This window comes from Buteo buteo, chromosome 5, assembly GCF_964188355.1.
Source record: "Buteo buteo chromosome 5, bButBut1.hap1.1, whole genome shotgun sequence".
In the NCBI taxonomy this organism is placed as follows: domain Eukaryota; kingdom Metazoa; phylum Chordata; class Aves; order Accipitriformes; family Accipitridae; genus Buteo; species Buteo buteo.
In genome coordinates, this window is record NC_134175.1 from 36,212,345 (window position 1) to 36,233,719 (window position 21,375).

At 59.7% G+C, this 21,375-nt stretch overlaps 1 protein-coding gene across 1 annotated transcript in view; it reads left to right on the forward strand.

Annotated features, from left to right (window-relative positions):
• Window positions 1–21,375, forward strand: part of NHEJ1 (non-homologous end joining factor 1) — a 45,504-nt gene that overhangs the window by 3,183 nt on the left and 20,946 nt on the right. The window contains exons 4-5 of the mRNA XM_075029344.1: window positions 941–1,079; window positions 2,521–2,579. Coding sequence (XP_074885445.1) covers window positions 941–1,079; window positions 2,521–2,579 — 198 coding nt within the window. The remainder of the gene's footprint in view (window positions 1–940; window positions 1,080–2,520; window positions 2,580–21,375) is intronic.

Genomic DNA, 21,375 nt, shown 5'->3' on the forward strand with positions numbered 1-21,375 from the left:
TTGCTGCTTGCCCCATCCCAGCTCTGCAGTGGACGGTGCCCTCTGCGCACTCGGGTGGCTGATGGCTGTCACCTCTGTGGCTCGCGCCTGGGGGTGAGCAGAGCCCGGAGCCCGCTTTGGGCTCACCGCAGGAGCGAGAAGGCTTCGCAAGCGATGCTGGGTTTGCTGCTGTCTCACCTGTGGGATCAGCCTAGCCACAAAGACAAAGGATGTGTTGGGGCAGGGGGGTCCCAAACGTCCTCCTAGGGGCTGTGGGAGGTGATGGGCGGGAGGCTGCTTTGTGTGCCTGATGGGCCAGGGTGACTCAGCCTGGCTCTGGGGCAGGGGACATGCCCAGGGCTCTGCATGGGGCTTGTGCATAAGTTAAGGGTGGGCACGGTGGGCTGCAATGCACTGCGAAGCTGCAGCCTGTGAGACGCCTGCATGTTGGGATCCCTTCTGCTTTTGATCTTGCCTCCCTGGGAAGGTCTTTCCTGTTCCCTAAGCCACAGTTTGACACCTTGGGTCCTGGTTTTTCATCCAGCCATGCCTGTTTCCTATGTAGGAACATGCCAGGGGGTGCACAGAGCTGTGGGGAGGGTCCGGGTGGCACATGGGGGGCTCTCTGTCTCCTGCTGCACCCCAAATGGTGGGTGGAATGTTGCCTACCCCTGCACCCTGTCCCCATCAGGCTCTCCCACCCAAGCTCTCCCCTGCTGCAGCCCCCAGCAGTGAAAGGATGAAGGGATGTGTCCTGCAGCATCTGGCCTCCCTTCTCCCAGCTCATGTGTTTTGACTACTTCCCACTGGATTTGAGTGAGATGTGGGGTATCTCAGGGAGCCCTGTGTGACCTGGGGTGCAGCTGTTGCTAGGGCCTTGCTGGCTGCCCTGCTTTTACTGCTCTATGGACAGCTGTGCACCTCCCTGGACCTTCCCTAGAATGTCCCTCCTCCATCCTAGGTGTCCCGTCACCTCGTGAGGCCCCTGATTCGGATGAGCCTGGCGCTGCAGTACCAGGTGCAAGAGCTGACCTCCCTGCTGCTCCAGAAGGATGCTGAGATCGAAGACTACAGGGAGAATGGGGCCACTCTCAGCAGAGGTGATGAGGGATGCCAGGGGCCAAGGGAGAGGAGCGAGCAGGGAGCGAGTTTCCTCCCTAGCACAGGGCTGGTGTGCTCTGCTCCCTCCAGCTATTACGCAGCCAGGCTTGTGTTTCATGTTCAGCTGCACCGGCAGCGAGACGGTAGCCAGAAGGCTGGGGAGCAGCCCCTGGGGAGAGCTGGGGGAGGAATGGCTGTTGACCGGTAGCTGGAAGAGTTGGGGAGTCGCCAAGGGGCTCTCCGCTTTGCCGAGAGCACCTGGCCGCTCCCCAGCCGGTGGGGATGCCAGCAAGGGCCGGCCCTGGAGCAGTGTCAGGCTCCCTTCCCAAGTGCGGTAGCTTGCCGAGCGCTTGGAGAGCAACCAGGGGCTCCCAGCTTTCCCTGCCGCAGGATGCACAGCCGTACACGTGGGCCCCCCTCCAGCGCCCAGCCCGCGTCACCATCGGGGAGGCCAGGCAGGCAGAAGCCCCCTCTTTTAGAATGTGGATCAGGACCTGCCTGGGGGAGCTGCCTTGGGGGGAGGGTTGTCCTCCGCCCATGGAGTTTGATGGAGCACTATTTTTCGAATTGTCCTTTGCTACTGCCGTGCTCTGTCCTGCTGCCAGAGGTGATACCTACCAGATCCCTTCTGCAGGAACCTTGCCCCCCCAGGATGTGTGGTCTGATGGGGGTCAGCCCTGACTTGTGTATCATGGCCAGGAAGGTGATGTGGTCCAGACCCTGTCCCATGGCAGGTGCCCCACCACAGGAGCCTGGATCTGCCCAGCAGATGCACTAGAGCTGTGTCAACTGTCTGTGTTCCCCTCTTCTGCTGCGTGCCAGCTCTGCAGGGCTTGGAGCACCAGGGCAACCTGCTTTGGGTCCAGGGACTGATGCTGGTGGGCAGGTGGCCTCAATTCTCCCTTGCCTGTGCAGGGCAGGAAGCTGGGAGGAAGCTTTGCCCCAGTGCTGCTGAGCAAATCTGGCCAGGCAACATCTTAGCAATGACGGGGAAAAAATACTGTTTTGAATAAGGCGCAGGGCAGAATGAGCTATAACAGGGGTTTGTCCCTGTCCTGCAGTGCTCAGACCCAGGCAGCTCTTTCAAGCTGTAAGGTCTGGGAATGGCGCTGAGCATGTCCTGCCACTGTCCCCTGCTCCTCTGTGCGTGAGGGTGCTGGAACAAGTGTGGACGTGCTCTGGGCTCTGCTACCTGGCTGCTGTGTGCATCAACAGGCTCAATCTTATTCTCCCACTTCCCTGGGGTCCTTGCACCTTCTGCTAACTGGGTGATGTGTCCCTAGCCGAAGGGGCCCTCTGACCTCTCCCTCTGACTTTGGGATGAGCTGCTGGAGCATCCTGTTCCCCTGCAGCCCCCTTGCCCCACAGGCAGGGGAAGGGGAAGCCGGGGTGGGAGGGCTGGCCAGACCTGCGTGGGTTCATCCCTGCTCTCTCTTGCAGACCGCCTGCGGACAGAGCCTTTCCAGGAAGAATTGTTTCAGCAGAACTTCATGGCTGAGGTAAGGAGCAGTGCAAGTCCTCCTGCCTTCAGCAAAGGGGTGGTGGGGAGCCGGCACCAGCAGCCCCAGTGTGAGGTGGCACTGGTGGGGATGGCTGGACTTGCCTGGAAGGGGGTAATGCCCACTGGTTCTCCCGAGGCCCTCCTTGTGTCCTTGCACCTAGTCTAAAGGCGAGCAGAGCTAGGGGCAGGCCTGGCATGGCTGGATGGGGACGTGGCACTGTGTTTTGTCACCCTCTCACCACTGCCAGGGAGTTGCCAGGGGTGCGAGCCAGGCTGGCTGCTCCACGGGAGTGTGCCATCGCTGGGGCTTCCTCACTTGTCTCCCGCATTTACTGTGGACCTGAAACACTCATGTTGACGGCAGGCAGAGAGCAGGTGAATGAGGAGAAGCCATCTGCTCCGTTTTGTTCATCTGCTGCTTTTAGGGGTGGCTTTGCAGTGGCACATTGTGGGGACAAGTGCCTTTCAGCCTGTTGTCTGTGCTGTGCCCACCACTCTCCTGGCGTGCTTGGCTCCAAAATCAGACATGTGGTTCAAGGAAACTGGGGCTGGAAGGAGAGAGTCTTTCCTCTGATCCTTTTTCATTACTGGAAATAATCACAGAAGCACTAAAATGATTCAAACCAATATGGCAAGATCAGAAATGACTGATGCTCACTGATGCAAAAAGACTCAGGATGCTTGAGTGTTCCTGTGCTCACTGTAAAGGCACAGGAGTGGGGAGCAGCCGTGTCTGCTGGGGACCAGGGAGTTCAGCCAGTGTGTCTGTGGTATCACATGGGCTTTGAGAGGACATCGCTTTGTGACACATGTGCTGATGCTCTTGCATAGCCAGCAATAAACCATCTGCAGAGTTTCTAAAAATTAGAGATGATCCCTCTTATATGAGAGGCATTGCATCCAGCGCAGGCAACTTTCGTTTCCCCCTGGTTATGATGGATAGAGATGAATTCACTGCTGGACTGCAACTTGGAGGTTGCCTAGGGACCGATGATTATGACCAGATTACATTCACCCTGGGCAAAGAAAAGACATTCCTAAACAGTAATTTATATCCTTCATGCTTTGAAAGGGCTAATTTCCCAAAGCAGGGGGAAAATTATGAGTGAAATCAGCTCAGAGGAAACATTTAGATAGAAAAATGTGAATGAAAATGGTGAGCTCTTTCAGAAGAATTTCAGAACCACAAAAAGCCACAATTCCACAATCAAGAAAGAGGGCAGTGCTGGCTGAGAGCCCGTTCTGGTTCAGTGGCAAAGTGAAGGCAGCAATTAGAAATAAAAGAGCAGTTTATAACAAATGGGAGAGCGGGAGTAGATAGCAATCAATATAAATTAGAAATTATGAAGTGTAGAAAATGGATAACAGAAGCTAAAGACATCAGGGAAAAATCATGGCGAAGGACAGAAGGAAACAGTTTTATTTAGTGTAGTAGGAGAAAAACCCCAAGCTCCCAGCAACGGGATAAGCTTATTAGTAGATGGAGGTGGTAAAATGATTGATACTGGAGCAGACATGGCAGAAGCAGTCGGTAAATGTTTCGGTGCTGTCGCTGGAAGGATGCAGGCAGATGTGTCAGGATCGGGGGACGATGAAGCATGTCTTTGTCCAAGGGTCAGCTGAACAACATCTGCTAAAGACGAACGTCAGGCTTGAAACTCAGAGTCCTCCAAGAGCTGGTAGGGTGTGGGTCACGGGGGAAGGTGCTCGGTGGGGCAGGGTGGGCAGGAGGGGAATGAGGAAGCCCTGCACAGAGACTTGCGAAAGCAGCTGGTGGGGAGCTCATCTGGCGGAGCCTTAAAAGATGGGAGGGCAGTTGGTGCTGTGTCCCCCAAGAACAATCCAGGAGCAGTGTCTTAGGGCTGGAACACCGGACGGGGAATGGGAGGGTTTGGGAGATGCTCCCCTTCTGCATCCCCTGGCAGCCAGGTCTGAGCACTGGCCTGGGGGGAGAGGCTGGTGGAGGGATGCAGTTGTGCATTCAGTCTGCCTGGGGGGATCTGTCCTCTCTGCATTCATCCCGTTGCTTTATAAACCCACTGATGATGCTTTTGGCCCATGTACCATCCTGCAGCAATGAGGCATGAGATGCGAGCAGCTGCTGCCTTTGGTTTGAATGCGGTACCCCGTCGTTCCTCCTGATGTCTCCTAGGTCTTGTGTTAGTGAGGAACACCAAACATGGCTTTGCAGCTCTCCACCACCAAAACTGGCTGTTCACCCCACTCTCCCCCATCTTCCTGCAGCAGAAGGGTGGGCTGGATGATCTCGTTTTCTCTGGGCAGGTATTTCAGAGCCCCCGGGCAATTTAATACTCCATTTTCCAGCTTCAAAAAGGAGAAGCATGAGGGGCTGGGGTCCCTCGGGACATGCCGTGGGGAGCCGGGAACACTGTGACCGACTCCTGTGTCTGGGTTTTCAAAAAGATGCCGGACAATCAGCATGGAGTTGCAGGAATAAATTGAGGGCTGGGGAAAGAGCCCGGCATTGAGAAACTTGGAAAGGAAGAGCTCCATCTAGCTTATCAGGGAGAAAATTGAGAGGCGCCTTGATTACAGTGCGTGAGGGTCTTTACAAGGAGAAAATGCTGGTTAGTGAAGGGCTCTCTTTAATCTCGCGGGGAGCAGCAGAGCACGAGCCAGGGACCCGGAGCCAGAGCCAGGCAATTTCGAGCTAGGACAGAGGCACTTGGGTTTGCTCCCATGGACAATTAGTGATTGGGGCACGCTCCCAAGGGCAGCGGTTGATCCTCCATATCTTGATGTCTCCAAAAGGGGGCTGGGAGCCCGCCTGGAAGAAAACCAAGTTGCTGGGCTCAGTCTTAGGATGTGCATGGTTGAACGTCAGTGGGCAGGAGGTCAGGAGGAGAGGTCTGACGGTCATTCCAGCCTCTCGCTCTGGGAAATGGAGCTTCAGGTTGTGGATGTTTGGTAGCAGTAAGCACCTCCTGGCTGGAAAGGGATTGTGATGGTGTGGCACAGGGCTGGCGGGTTACGGGAAATCACTCCACAGCTTTGCTCGCTTCCCAAACATTTGCCGCATACCCCATGGAGAGGAAAGGACCTGCCAGTCCCCCCGGGGCAGAGCTGCACTGCCTCTCAGCTTAAACGTGCCCTTTCCCTGGGCTTGTGTGCACTCAGCTGTCCAGGACATTTTAACTAATCATGGGGAGTTTTCCAGCAAAGCCCTGGGAATATTTATACGTTTAGGAAACGACGCTTTCACACACGCAGTTTTTGGCAAGGGTTCACTGCTGAGCAGCTGCCTGGGCTTGGGCAGAGCTGGAGGTAGAGCGGCAGCCGCGCGTGAGCCGAGGCAAAGCCGGCAGCTTTTATTGGCAAGCCCAAGGGGTTCACACCATGAGGGGAAAGAGCAGGCGGCCGAAGAGGGCTCAGCGCCTCAGGGCTGCCCCGGCACCCTTCCCAGCAGCCTAGAACCTAGCAGGTTGGGGGTATTTTGTCTCCAGCTGTCCCTCTGGTTTGCAGAGATGACCCCGCAGGACAGCGTGGGGTGTCCACCCATGGGTTTTGAGAGCTTGCCCTGGCCTGGCTATGGTTGATGTTTCGTGACACAGCTTCTGCCAGAGCCCGTGGTCCAGATCCCCAATGGGGTGCAGAGTCAGGGGGTCCATGCAGTGCCGTGCCCCCCGCCCTGGGAAGCACAGGGACAGGTACGCTGGGGACAAAGTCACCGATACCATCAGTGCAAATATGGCCCCCGTGCCCCAGGATGCTTTACCCTGCGTATTTTTATCTGCCGCGGCCGGCGCGCGCGGGGGCGGCCGCTCCGCACCTCCGCAAGCTGAGCGCGGGACCTCGGCAAACAGGACGCAGCGGGTTCACGGCTCGACCCCGAGGCCCGGCGAGGAGGAGGAGGATGTGCCATCAAAACAAGCAACGCCAGAGAGGAAGATAAACAAACAGGCGGCTTCCAGCGTGGCCCCGGCCGAGGGCGAGCGGGAGCCCCGGGGCCAGGGCTGGCGGCGGTGCCGGCGGCAGTGCCGGCTGACGTCAGGGCGCCCGGGGGTCAGCGTCCCTCTTATTGTTCCCCACCGGGGCTGGGACGGGGGCCAGGCGCCCGTCCCCCTCCCGCGAGGGGACACGGGCCAGCGGGGCAGGTGGAGGGCGGCCAGGGCACCCGCCGGAGCCACCGGCCATCGCCGTCCCGGGGTCCAGCTGGGCACCTGCCTGCACGCTGCCCGCCTCCAGCGCCCTGCTTCTCCTTTTTAACAGGCACTAAAAATAAGCCCCGGGGAGCGGAGCTGCCGCAGTCTGGCCGAGGGCGAAGGCGGCGGTGGGCCGTGCATTTTGCAGGGCGGGGACGGCATCCCTCAAACCCGCGCCAGCCCGGTGCGGCGGGGAAGAAGTGGCCCTTTGGCTCCTTCCAACGAGGGATGTTTTTAATTAGTGCAAGGTAGCTGCGGCTTTGCAGCTGCGACCGGGCCAGAGCGGGGCCAGCGGCGTGGGTGCGACATGGGCTGCTCGCACGCAGGGTGAATGGCTCTGGGGGAGAAGGTGCCACGGGCGCTCGGCCGAGCTGGGCTCCCTGGGCACGCGGCTGGGGAAGGAGCCGGCGGCTGTTGCCAGCAGGGCTGAGCGGTGCAAAAGTTGCAAGGCCCTGGGCAGGCTGGGTAGGGGCAGAGGCGGCAGCACGGGGCTGGCTTTTGGGGACGTTTGGATGAGCAGAGCAAGCTTTTGTGTGCAGTCAAGCATCTGTGCTGTTCTCATTAAGGGAGACCCATGGGTGCCTGTGTCCTGTTCTGGACTGGGGCCGCTTGTGAGGTCCTCGCTTCATTCCTGATCAAGCCTTGGTCACCCCATCTCATTGCTGCTCTGGGGTCCGGGTCCCGTGCTGGAAAAGTGGTGGGCTGCAGTCATGCTGGGGGGAGTGGGGCACACGCTGCCCTGCACACGTGTGTATGCAAGGAGCTGCACGCTGCTGCAATCAGAAGGAGCAGAGGGTCGCTTCTGCTCGGCGTGAGCACATGTGCCAGCGCATAAGCGCGCGCACAACAGCAGGAGCGTGCATGCCAGCACCGACGGGCGCAAGGGGCAGAGTGCCATGTCTGATGACTGAAGGGGATGGGGGCCAGGGGCCAGCGCTTTGTGCCCACAGTGGGGCACTTGGGGAAGAGCACAGGTGCTCATCGCTGTGTGTGGGCCGACTGCTGCATGGGCACCATCCCCTTGTGGTGTTTGCGGTGGAGGCACATGGCGGGCAGTGCTGCGGCGTTATTTATTTATTTGCTGAAGCCCGATCAGGTGAGGGGGGCCCGTCCAGGACATGCTTTCTGGGCTGCTGCCGGCAGCCACAGGCTGCTTGCATAAGGAGTGAGTCAGTGGAGATGCACGCTGCTTAAAACCAGACTTGGCATGGGTGCCCTGGGGCAGCAGCCTGCCCAAAATAGTGCCCAGACTGTGGGCAAGGAGTAAGCCCCCAGCAGCCAGGCTGGGGCTGGGCTGGCCGTGATTGTTCCAGCCTTTGCATCTGCTGGACATAGGGATGCGCTGCAAGAGCAGCGGCTACTGTCCCAGGAGCCCTGCTGGGATGGTCCTGCTGGGGATGTGGGGGGGTCACAGCCGGACCCCGGGTGACTGCAGCTGTGCCTGGCCACAGCTCTGGCACTGCCACTGCGGAGGGGGGGTGGCACATGGGCCAGGTATGGGCAGCTGCCTGCCTTGTCCCAGCCCCACTTCAGCCCAGCATCATGCGGTGGCTTCTTTGGGGATGGAGGGATAGACAAGCGCCATCACAGCCACCCTCCCTGGGGCACTTCACGGCCCTTGACTCTGCAGTGGCACGTGGTCTTGCTTTGCAGGCAGAGTCTTCCTCATCCTTTCCATGCCATACCATGCTGTGCCATACCATGTAAAGCTGTGCTGTGCCATGCTGTGCCATGCCACGCCGTGCCGTGCCGTGCCAGGTGCCGCTGCAAGCAGGCAGAGGGGTGTCGCAGGCCGTCTGGCAGAAGGGGCCAGACCCCACTCCTGCGGGAGAGGCCCCAGCCCGTGCTCGGGCACTGGCCGCGCGGTGCTGCCGAGGAGCAGCTCAGCTCAGGGGATGATTGATCTCGTGTCAGCAAGCAGTGGTTTGAGCCAGTGCCAAGCCTCAGCTCAAACGGGAGCACTGAAGGGGGAGAGCCCCTTCCCCCTCCGGAAAGCGGAGCTGCAATCCCCCCACCGCCACTCCCGGCCCCGCTCCCACATCTTGGGCATTATTTGCCCCGTGGCCACAGGCAGCTGCCCGGCCCTGGGGAGCGGGCAGCAGGCAGCGGGGAGCGTGCAGGCATCTGGGGTCCCAGCCTCGCCAGGCTGAGCTCGCTGGGGCTGTGTTTGGGTTAGAGAAGGGCGAAGGGGGGATGCGGGGATGGCTGACGGGGGGAAAGCACAGGGCATGGTCTGCCCCTTGCCTCTGCACCCTGCAGCCACCCGTCCTGGCCCTTCAGCTCAGGATGTGGCAGTAGCTCGTACAAGCAAAGGACCTTTCGGGGAGGAGAACAAGGTGGACTTTGATGGGGCTCTAAAGGCACTGCTCTGTGTCAGCAAGGGACGTGGCGGCTTCTCCATCCCCAGTTGATGGGGTCTGGACTGGGGTGTTGCCATCCCCACCGGCTTCGCCAGCCACGGGCAGGGCAGAGGAATGGCGCTGCCTGCACCCCTGATGCTGCCTTCCCCAGCTCCCTGCACCCCTGCTGTGCCCAAAATGGGCTGCCAGGTTTACTGACCATGTCCCTGCATGTCCTGAGCCCTTCTCCAGGTCCCCCCATGCCCCCAGCAGTGCCTTTTCTCCTGTGACATCCACAGGCAGCTTTTTTCAGTGTTCCTGAGAGCTTCTCCCTCCCTACTCCTCAGGCCAATGCCCCCATAGCCTCTACCAGTCATGCCAGCCCATGCAGAGGTGGTACAGAACAGCTGGGCACATCTGGGCAGGCAGCAGCACCCAGGGAGGGATTACACCGCACCCAGGGGCACAACCACCGGATTCTTGAGGCTGCCTGCTCCCACTCCGCTCAGACCTTTGTGTCCTATGTATCTGCATAAGGAAACAGGGCCATTCATGTATTACTCTCTCTATTTATACCTCTCCCTTTCCGTATTTAGTGTGTGCGCAGGCAGAGGGGGCAGCAAACGCCGGGGCCACTGATGTTCTTGGCTCCAGCACCGGCTGGAATTTCGTCCTGGAATGTATCCTGAACCGCTCTGAAAACACGAATAAATCTCTGTGTGTTGTGTGCGTGTGTGTACACAAATACATAGACAACGTATAGACACGGAGCCGTATAGGGCATTTGTGAGCTTTGCTATTTAAAGGAAGGAGTAGTTAGAGGGCTCTCGGCGAGGTGAACACCTCTGGATCAAAGGGATGCAGGGCGCTCTGCTAGCGGCCAGGCACCTTGGGAGATAGGTGGCCCTTGCTTTATCCTCTCCAGGGAGCTGAAGCCACCCCGTTGGTGACATACCCAAGGTAGCACACCCAGCCAGCCCCAAGCAGTGCTCTGATCCCGAGGGGGCTGCATTTCATGGAGGTCTCTGCTCCCTGGTCTCCAGTTTCTCAGTGAGAGCACAGGCTGCAGAGCCTGGTGTGCAGCCGGATGCAATTGGGCAAGAATATCAGCCCCTCTGGGGCATGGGATGGTCTCGGGCTTCTGGAGGGTCGGGGGCTGCCTCCTGCACATCAGCTGGTGCTCACGGCTGTCGAGGAAAGATGATAATGTAGAAAAGGAGAAAATAGATGTTGGGTAGCAGGTCCCACGTGGGTGCTGGGCTGGGCATCTCCTTGGGATGCTGGAGCATCTGGTGCTCATGGCTGTCTGGGAAAGACGATGAAAAGGGGAAAATAGAAATTGGGTGCCAGATCCCAAACAGGTTGCTCGGCCATGTCAAGAGGGCAACTCCTTGGGATGCACTGGCAGCTGCCTTGCTGGGGTTGCTGGATGAGGCCACGGCAGGACCACCGCTGGGTCTCGCAGCACCCCTTGGCCAGGGAGCGGGCACCCTATTTAGCCCAGCTCAGGGTCATGCCATCTTCTTGTCTTCTGGGTGCTGAAAAACCTGATATTTTGGGCTGAAAATGCCCACGTTTGGTCTCTGGCCAAAGGCGATGTGTTTGTGGGTGGGGGAAATTGGAGCAAATTCCTGCTGCGAGTCCTGCACGTGTACGCGGGCGTGCGGATAGGGGAAATACAGTTTTCCTTTTGAAAAAAAGCCCCGCTTATTTTTATACAGGACTCCAGAAGGGCTGAAGGTGGAAACTTGGCCTGTCAGCAGCTGTCACAGGGGAGCGGGTCCCTGCCTGAGTTTGGGGGGAAACCACAGCTGGGTGTTAATGGGACTGTTAATGAATTAATGTTGGCTGCTGGGGGCCGGAGGGGAGCCTGGCTCAGCGGGGCATGCGCGCATGGAGCCCTGCCCGGCACACGGGCTCCAGCTCCCGGCACGGCTGCAGAAAGCCCCAGCTCTGGGAGCCATGCGCCTGGGGAGGTGTGAGTCTCCCCTTCCAGTTGTGTCTTGCTCTCCGGGTTGTGGAAAGGCTTGGAAATGTGGCCCCGTTGTGAAGGAGAGGGTCCCACACCAGAGACCGTGCATGCAGCCAGCGTGGGTGTGTTATCTTTTGACTGTGGGCATCTGCTGCCTGAGCTGGTGGTATTGCTTAATGCTGGGTGTCCTCAGCTGCCGAAACCAAATCTTTAAAGCAATTTAAAGAAAACAGCAGGGAAGTAAAATCCCCCCGGGTTTATTTATGGATTGGAGAGCTTGTGCTGCTCAGTCAGTGCAACGTCTGCAGCAGCGCTGAACTCTGCATGGCACTGCCTGTCTGCAGCCCTTCTTGGGATTATTCTCTTGCTCTCTCCCCCAAAATGTGGAGGAGCACCCATGTGAATGCGGTGAGTGCAGCCATGACCCATGCTGCGGGCTTAGCAGTATGTTTGCACAGCTTTCACACCTGACTTGCAGGGGACAGCTCTGGAAGAGGAGGAGGTCGTGTTAACACGCTCACCTGATGCAAGCATGGGGGGGTGTGGTTGGGCTGAGGAATAGCACCGTAACTTGGTTGGACTAGAAATGAGAGGGAAAATGTAGAGAGGATCTGGGAAAAAGAGAGCAAATTCTTCTCTGTGGACCTCTCCTGCTGTGTTTGGCTTCAGGCTCTGTGGGTGAGATCTCAGCATGGGGAAGCCTGTGGCATCTCCTGGGCTTTCACCCTCTGGTACCAGACAGCTGTCAAACCAAGAGGAAACAGTGACCATCCTGAGGGAAGGATGACAGTGCTGAGGAAGAGATGACAATGTCAAAGAAGGGATGACCATGCTGAGGAAGGAAGGACCACACCAAGGAAGGGATGGCCATGCTGGGGAAGGGAAGACCATGCTGAAATAGGGATGACCATGGGACTGTGGATGGATAGGTTCCCCAACAGAAGATGCCATTATGGATGGAGACAGAGCCTCCTCCTCTGCTGGGAGGAAGGCTGGAAGAGCCTGAGCTCTTGGGAGCCCTGATGCTGTGCTTGCACCCGGGCTGCAGATGCTCTGCCAGCCCCGGTGTTTGGTGTCTGTAGGTGGGTGCAGACAGATCCTCACCACAGTAATGAAACCTCTCTGGGCTGTCGGACCCAATACCTTTCCCGGGACCCTTTGCTGGCCCTTCGGGGTCAAGCTCCAAGTGTGCAGCCAGTGTCTGCTGCCCAGCGCCAAACACAGCCGGTGGGGCTGAGGACCTGGAGAGGGCAGTGCCTGGGCTCCTTTTGCAGCCCTGCTCCTTGCACTGGTGGGCTCTACACAACCAGCCCCCCCCGCTGGCGAAGGTCCTTCAGAGGATCCCAAATCCCAGCTTGGAGGGGCTCTGAGGCTCCTCTGTGCCCAGCCGCCACCTCTTGGGGACCAGCTCCGGCTACACTGGGCCCAGAGCCCTTCCTAACCCCATCCCAGACAGACGGATATCCCAAAACCCACTGGTCCCAGGGGCCCCTGCTCTGGGTCCCTCTGGCTGAATGAGGTGGTGTGCGTGTGCCCAGACTGTCCCCTCCTGTGACTGTACAGTACACACGGCTAAATATATGTCTGTGCAGATACAGGAACTCAGAGGGGCTGAGTGATGCTCCCTTTCTATACCTCTTTTCATGGGGAGAGCTAATGAGATTCATGTCATTAAAGGGCTGATGTTTTGTGGGATGGGAGCCTTTTAAACGGGATGTGTCCTGGCTTAGTCATGGCAAATATTTACCAAAAAAAAAAAAAAAAAAAAGAGAGAGAAAGAAAAAAAAAGGGACATACCGTATAAAATTAGAGTTCTGAAAATAGTATTTAGAGCAAGTGAGAGAGAGGAACCTAAAACAGAAAATACAGCCCAGTCTGTTCAGGAGTCAGGGGAAAAAGAGAGAGCAAGGGGAAAAAAAAAAAGCCAGAGATAAAACGAGAGAAACCTCGGCAGTAAAAACAGCATCTTGGTAAATAGACTATTAAAAAAATTCTGACCTGCTTTATGGCTTTCTTGGCTGCCGTTCAGCTGTGCTGCCCTGGCCGGCACGGAGGGAAGGTAGCAGGAGCCGGCGTCTGTGTGGATGCTCAGAGCCCTGGGACGCGGCTCCCCCCCCGAGCAGCCGCACGGGGCGTTAAATTTAGCCACATAATGATGGCCCTGAGGAGGCAGCCTTTTGTAGCCACACTGTAATTACTGCCTCGCTTATAAATTTTATTTTTCTTATTATGTTTCGTCCTCCTCCTCCTCCGCTGGGGAAGGGGTGGGGGTCTCCCACACTGCCATCAAACCCGCAGCTCTCCAGGGAGCGGGGGGTACTGCTGCAGGGATGGAGCAGGTCCGTGGGACAGAGGGGAAGGTGGGAATGGCTGCCCGAGCCCCGTACCACCCTGTGCCACTCCCCTGCCCCAATAGAGGGCTCAGTTCGGCATCTGAGGATGGGGGAGACATTGGGCTCACCCTACCATGCTAGGGTCCCCACAGCCCAAAGCGCGGGTGTCTTGGCTCCCCCAAGCCTTAGCATCGCCCTCTCAGGGTGCTTGGGAGATGGGCTTGTGCAGGCAGGACGGGGGGTCCCCATCAGGGCTGCGAGCCTGCAGCACAGCCAGGCTTGGGGAGGCAGCCGGGATGCCCACCAGATGCAAGGAGCGGCCGTCCGGCCCCGCTCGGCGGGTCACTGGCTCCAGCCCTGCTCCTCGCGTAGGTGGGAAAGGCGAAAAGGGCGAGGGCTGGCCCTGGCCCCCTCCTCCTGCCAGGAGCGGGGCAGAGGGGACGGCTCCTCTGTGAGCCGGTGCAAGTGGGGGACAGCTTCAGGCCAGGCAAGAACGTGCCAGAAAAGGTCTCGTTCCCCTCTTGTTTTCCCAAAACAAAGGAAGCAGCCTTGCATTGCTGGAAGTCGCGTGCTCGGGCTGTGCTGGCTTGTTATCATCCGATAACCCGGCGACCCGGGAGCTGCCCTGCTCCTCACCCGTCGAGCCCACACTACGGGATGCGAACAGCTTCCGCATGAGCTGCCCTTTGCAGAGATCCGTTTTCCGCTCCCCAGGCTGGGGGGGGACAGCAGCGGGGACCGCCGTGGTGGCCCCGGCCGGCCCCGGGCTCACTGTGTGCCGTGCACTGTGTGCCCGGCCGGGGACCTGCCTGTGCAGGTAATGGTGGGTGGTGAAGGCAGAAGAAATGCAGAGGTGGCAGGTGCCTTGGCGTGGCCCGGGTGCTGCTGTCCTGTGCAGGGCGTGGAAGGAGATTTGGGGCTCTGCTGTATCTCGCTTTACCCCATGCAAGTTCCCCAAGAACACCGTGGCCAGGCTCTGCTGCAGAGCAGGACGGGCAGTGTGTGAGGCAGGGGGCCGGGGTCCCTTGGGGCACACGGTGATACCTTCAGGGAAGGGACCCTTGCAAACCACCGAGGAAGGCTGCGCAGCACCGGGACCGCCTGCTTTCCCTTTCAGCGCTGCCCCTTCTCCCAAACTTGTGCCCTGGAGAGGGTGCAGTGGTGCTGAGACAGCGTAAGGACGTCGGTGGGGCTGGTGGTCAGGCTGATGTTCATCCATCACTGTGGGGAGGCGTTTGGGGGAGTATCTCCTTGGCAGAGCGGTGCATGGGGGACATGCGGGACCACAGCAGTCCCACCCAGCTGTGCCCAGGGGAGCCGGCTCATCCCAAAGCAGCCCCTTTCTCCTGCCCCGTGCTACAAGGGCTCTGTTCAGCACTATGATGACCTGAGGCAACCTCCATCCGTTGCTCAAGTGCCTGTTTCAGGGCAGGTGGGACAATACTAAATCAACTCCTTTAAAGCCTCCTGACCCGCAGCCCCACGGACGTGCTGGTCTCCATCCCTCCCTCATCTCTTGCGGGCATGCCGGGGGCTGGCACGCTGGCTGGCCGCTCGGGCACGGGGCTGCCTCGGCTGCTGGCCAGGAGGCTCCTGGCCCGCCTGGGTCTGTGCCCTGACCCTCTGCCCCACCGCAGGGTCCATGGACTGCGCCAGGCGCAAGGGATTCAGCACCAAGGTGGTCGTGGGAGCCCTCGGGGACAGCGGCCACCACCTCGCCGGTGGTGGCTTGGGAGCCCAGGTGTAGAGAGCGCCGGGGACCGGGAGACAAAGTGCCCTTTCAGCCCGAGCCCTGGAAAGATGTGTGTGTGTGTGTGTGTAGGTTAATGCCCTCAGCCCCGGGGAGAGGAGAGGAGAGACCGCGGGCTGGCTCCATCCCCACCGGGAGTGGGGAGCCGGGAGCTGGCCCCGCACGTGTGCCTCTGCGTGTGCCTGCGTGTGCCTCTGTGTGCAGGAGGCTTATGCATTTCCGCCTCGGTGTATTTATGTACGTCATGTGTGTGTCTTACTCATCACTGTGTTTTTCTTTCCTTGTTCTTGGGTCTTTCCCCCACCCCCGCCATGGATTTATAATTCTTATGGCATTTTATTCTTTCCTTTTTTTTTTTGTTTAAATCTCCAGTTTTGGAAGTTGCTGGCTCCTTAGGAAAATAAGCTGTATTTTTAGTGCTTGTCTGCAAGGCTGCTGATCCCGCCTGCCCCTGCTCATCGCTTACTCACTATTTGTTTAAGCTTTTATTTTCCCCTTCGCCCCGTGCTGGGGCGCAGGGGCAGCCAGTGGTGTGCTGGAGCTGAGCGGCACGGCGGGAGCGCGCCGAAGTTGTCAATGAGCAAAAGGCAGCTCCAATCTGGCCTTTATTGAGGTCTGGGCTTGCGTAGCGCTGGAGCAGCCTGCCCTGTAATCAGCCAGCCACCAGAGCTGGCCAGCCTTGTAATAAAGCAGCTCTATATTTATTTGTTCTGTTTATACCCTGCTCTGTAATAAGTTGGGAGCCCTCCCCACTCCCCCCGTTTTCTTTGGGAAGCTCCTCCAGGTCTCCAAAGGGATCTGCCATCCTGCACGCAGCGGATGCTCGGGGCCCTGCATCCTGCGAGCAGCTCTGGCCACATCTGGGCCACACGCCTCTTGCTCCCTGTGCCCCACACACCCTGTGCCTGCTGTACCCATCCTCTCCCCAGCATCCCAGCCCTGTTCCCCCACCCAGAGAGCCCCTGCGGCTCTCCCAATACCCCGCATCCCCCCTGTGGCCCCTTCTCCCCATCCCCGCCGCCCCCAGCACTGCCTCTGCCAGCCCCCCTCCTCCCCCTCCCTATTTCAACCTTGGGTCTTTTTAAAATACATTCATTAAAGGGAGCTCAGTTGCCCTTTCCCTGGCGAGTCTGGAACACTGACAGCCTGTTCGCCCGCGTGTCTGTAATTAAACTCAATCTCTGGGTGAATACAACAATATGACTGCACAGAATAATTCCTGGAGATCCTGACGCCGAGGAGGAGTGTGGCCTGTGAGCGGCCCATTCACGCCTGGCTTTCTATAAATACTTTACTATGTGGCACTAAGAAAACTTCAAGCCCTTCCCCCCCCCCTTTTTTTTTTTTTTTTTTATTAGTGCTACATAATATAGTAATTGTGCGACTAGAAGGTCTCCCCTGTGCCTGCCCGGGTTCACGGGCCTGGGTGTGACCTCGCGCTGCACCGGCCGAGCGCGGGAGCCTGCCGCCGTGCCCAGGGACTGCCGCGCTCGCCCTGGGGCTGCCAGCCTCGCCAAGGGGACGCAGGTGGCCCAGGGCACCCTCCAGCACGGAACTGGGGGGGGGGGAATGTGGTGGGGATGCTCTGCCAAGCCAAAAGTCTTACACCCCTGAAATCCTTCCCGGTTGTGTCCCTGCTGGCAGCAGTGCTGTCCTGGGAGCTGTGCCTGCTGGGGGGAGACGCAGATGGGTATCGTGGCAGAGGGATGAAGGACGGGTCTGGGGGAGCATCCTTAGATGCCCATGGCCCTCAGCATGGCTGGTCCTCAGGTCCTAGTCCAGCAGCTCTCTGGCCCGGGGTCCTTGGAAAGCGCCAGGGCAGCTGGTCCCCAGGTCCCATCCTGCCCAAGGCCAGGGAGGAGGTGTGTGTCTCAAGTACAGTCCCATCCCGCCTGTCATCCCTGTGCCTCCCCAGGGCCCTGCCTGCCCTGCCCTCCCCTTGAGCTTGCCGGTGGCATGTCTGGAAGGATGTTCAGGCACCCCCAGCTCCCTGGGGAATCCTTCCTCTGGCTCTGTAACCTTCAATAACGATGCTTTTTAAAGCATTACTGGCCCATGCCGACCTTGCCAGCTTGGGCTGCCCCTTGCCCAGAGGGGCTGGAGCCAGTCAGTGCAATTTCCCAGCTGCGGGGTGTGCCAGCCCCACGCGCTCCCCTGCACCCCAGGCAGCGTCCCTCAGCTGGCTCCCGGGTCACTGCGGTCACACGTGCCTGGCACAGCACAGGTACCACAGTCGCACAGCCCTGCCTGCCTGGCTCTTGCTCCCTGCCTTCCAGGACCACAGGGTTGCAGAGAGAGCAGGGCTCCCATCCCACTCCCCCGGGGTGCCAGAGAGGTGGAGCACAGAACCTGGAGACATGGGCTGGGGACTGGCATGCCACCCTGGCCCTGCCAGCTGGGGCAAGCCTGGCACGGTCCTGGCAGGGTTGACATGAGGATATCGCTGCATTTGCGTGGCCAGGAGTAATATTAGATCTCTGTGCTGCGTTGCTGTTCCTGAAAGCCACAAAGGGCATTAATATTCATAAGCCCACTCGGCCTCATCCATATTCATGTCGCATCCCTCGACTGCATGGCCCCTGCATGTTTTTCACCTGCTTGGCAGCGTGGTGCCTGGGAAAGTGGCACCGTGCAGAGCCAGAGGTGCCAACCCGCCACTGGCTAGGGCTGAGCGAGGGCCACAGTTGCTGGTGCAGGGTGAGCTGTGGGGATTTGGGGACCAGCTCTCCCTGGGTGCTGCCCTGTTTTGTGGCCACCCGGTTGAGCTCGAAGCCTAGCAGACCCATGGCTAACACCTGGGAACAGGGACCCTCCGGTGTCCCTGCTCTCCCCTGCAGCCTGCCACGGTCTCTAGTCCCTGCAGCCCTGTCCCTGCCTGGCAACCCCTGCCTTGGTGGGGGACCCCTGCCTTGGTGGGGCACCCCTTAACTTGTCCCCCAAAAGCTGTCCAGTGCCTCTGGAAGCCCTTGGGCAGGGTCTGAGACTGGTGATGCAGAGCAGAGTGCCAGGAGGGTCTCAGGTACCTCCATCCCTGTAACGCTCCATCCCATCCCCTCCATCCCTCGCCCTCTCCTCTCTGCCCCTCTGACTGTTTTGCTGCCGATGTCCCCCTGCATGCCCACCTAACTGCCCTGCTTTCCGGATTTGTTTCGTAGGACAACCCAAACTCCCCCCTCCAGCCCCAGCACTAGGGGCTTCGAGCCCAAAGGAGACAGCCTGGAGGCATTTGCATCCTCATCCCCGCCGCACTGCTGCGAAATGGGTGCCCTGGGTGTCAGAGCGGCAGAGAGGTGGCCCAGGCCCTCCGAGCTGTCCCTGCAGCCCCCCAGGATGGCACAGCGCTGTCACCCCCCCCCCCCCCCAACAGAGGCTCCAAACCTTGCCCTGCACCCACCCTGCGCGGGGCTGTGACCTCTCCTGGTTGTCACGCCGGCAGGTAGAAGGGGACAGGGGGGAGAGCAGAGCGGGCAGCACGCTCCCTGCCTGCAGCTGGGCCCGCTGCCCCGCGCCCGCCTGCCTGCCTACGGCGGGGGGGGGGGTCTGCGCTGGCGGGCTTGGGGACACGCCGTGGGCTGGCGTGTGACAGGGACGCGGCAGATGGCGCCCTGCCTCCGGTCAGCGGCCGCCGGATGGCCCGCTGCTGCCGGCTGCGTGGGGCTGCGGAGCCGGCGCTGCGTCCCTGCAACCCCGGCGCTGCGTCCCTGCAACCCCGGCACCGCGTCCCTGCAACCCCGGCACCGCGTCCCTGCAACCCCGGCACCACATCCTTGCAACCCCGCCACCGCATCCCTGCAACCCCGGCACTGCGTCCCTGCAACCCCGGCACCGCGTCCCTGCAACCCCGGCACCGCATCCCTGCAACCCCGGCACCGCGTCCCTGCAACCCCGGCACCGCGTCCCTGCAACCAAGGCGCTGCGTCCCTGCAACCCTGGCACTGCGCCCCTGCAACCCAGGCGCCACGCCCCTGCAACCCCGGCACCGCATCCCTGCAACCCCGGCACCGCATCCTTGCAACCCCGCCACCGCATCCCTGCAACCCCGGCACTGCGTCCCTGCAACCCCGGCACCGCGTCCCTGCAACCCCGGCACTGCGTCCCTGCAACCAAGGCGCTGCGTCCCTGCAACCCTGGCACTGCGCCCCTGCAACCCAGGCGCCGCGCCCCTGCAACCCCGGCACCACATCCTTGCAACCCCGGCACCGCGTCCCTGCAACCCCGGCGCCGCATCCCTGCAACCAAGGCGCTGCGTCCCTGCAACCCTGGCACTGCGCCCCTGCAACCCAGGCGCCACGCCCCTGCAACCCCGGCACCGCATCCTTGCAACCCCGCCACCGCATCCCTGCAACCCAGGCACCACGTCCCTGCAACCCCGGCACTGCGCCCCTGCAACCCCAGCACTGCATCCCTGTGTCCTGAGCACTGCCTCTCTGCAGCCCTGGCATTGCATTTCTGGCTGCAGCCTGCGTGACAGGGATGCTTCTGGGCAGCGGGGCTGGTACCAGCATTGTGCTTTCACGCTGGTCAGCGGCACAGCGGGGAGCCACGCAGGGGCTGTCATGCAGCAGGGATGCCGGGTGGAGCGGCCAAGGAGCTTTCCCTCGTTGCCACAGCATCAGCTGCATGGGGGTTAGGAGCAGGGACGTGCCTGGGTTTGGAGCCTGCCCTGGGTTTCCCTGCTGCACAGGTCCTTCCATGCTCACCGCTCTCAGGGCAAGTGGATCAGGGAAAATGAATGAGATTAAGCCCCAAATTTGGGGGTTCTGGGCCTGTTTTCTGCTTTAGGAAGGCTACAAGGAGTGAAAGGTTTTGGTGGGAGCAGCGGAGGGCTGGGTGCAGGGTCCCAGCTCTCTGGCCCCTGCTGCGGCAAGGCAAGATGGACTGGAGCCAACTGGGTGCTGCCCAGCGTGGCACAGGGAGCAAACAGCGTCAATGGTGACAGCAAACTGCCACGGCTCACCTCCTCTCTCATCATTTGTTACTTACTCCTTAGCAAGGGCCCTCTGTTTGCCTATTTGTTCATGATTTTGCTGTAAAACCTGTTGATATTAGAGATTTTCCTAAAACCTCAGCGCTCAAAGTGATGGGATTGTAGGAAAAGGGGAGTCTGCTGTGTAGGATCATAGAAGCTCAGCTGGCTCATGGCAGCTATATATGATGGGATGCTGATGGCAGCAAGGCTCTTCTTGCTGCTCAGCGTGTCCCTTTGCCCATGTTCTGGCACCCCTACTACCCCTGCAGAGGAGGGCATGAAGCCCAGCAGGCAAGTAGAGACCCGCCAAGAGCTCCTTGTGCTGTGGGCCCATCTCAGGAGCGCTGTGTTTTTGGGATTGCACATGGGCTTTGCATTTGGTGTGTGCCCTTGGAGCAAAACCAGAAGCTGCTTGCTCTAGCTGGTGCTGTGCCGTCTTCTCACGCTGGCACTCTCCCTCAGGGAGGGGGCATCCCCGAAGGGATATACAGGTTGGTGCACCTCCAGGGCTGCCATCGGCTGCTCTGCCACACTCAGCTGGTGCTGGCTCTTTTTCCCAACTGGGAGCAGTGGTTATTTTCCCACTGCCCCTACACGTCTCCCCTGTCCTCTCATCCCTCACTTTTAGGCTCCCTGATGGCTCTCAGACATCGATACTGCAGTGGGCTGCTGCCATCCACAGCAGAGACCTTTATGCATCTCCCCTCTCCAGCCTCCCGCTCATCATTTTGGCAGCTCATCTTCAAGCTGCCTCTGGTTCAGGGGTACCGCTGGGGTGTCCCGGCAGCCAGCCCCCCCTGGCCATGCCCGCAGCGAGGGTTTGGACTGCTGGAGAGACCAGCCGAGGCATCCCCAGTCCTGCGCAGGGGTCTGTCCCATGCTGCCCCACAGAGAGGTCCCTCCATCCCGGACACTTTCTGTGGGCGCAGGTCTCGGCAGAGCCACTCAGCGTGGAGCCGGGGTGCCCTTCCCCTGGCTCCTGGCCGTGCCGGCCTGTCTGCGCGGCTCCCGGCACTCCTGCCTCCCCTGCCTTTCACTTGTGTGTTTTTACGGCTCAGAGGGAGCCGTCCTGCCCCAATTCCCCGCGTGCTCCTAATTTCATAGTTCTCTCCATATATCCATATATATCCATATAGCATTTGATACAGGTTTTATGGGCATTTCCATACGTTTTACAGACACAGCCATTACAGAGCCAGGTTTCACCCGAGAAACCTCAGGGGAGTGGAGCACTGAATCGCCTTAGTCTTGGCCCCAGAACAAGGCTC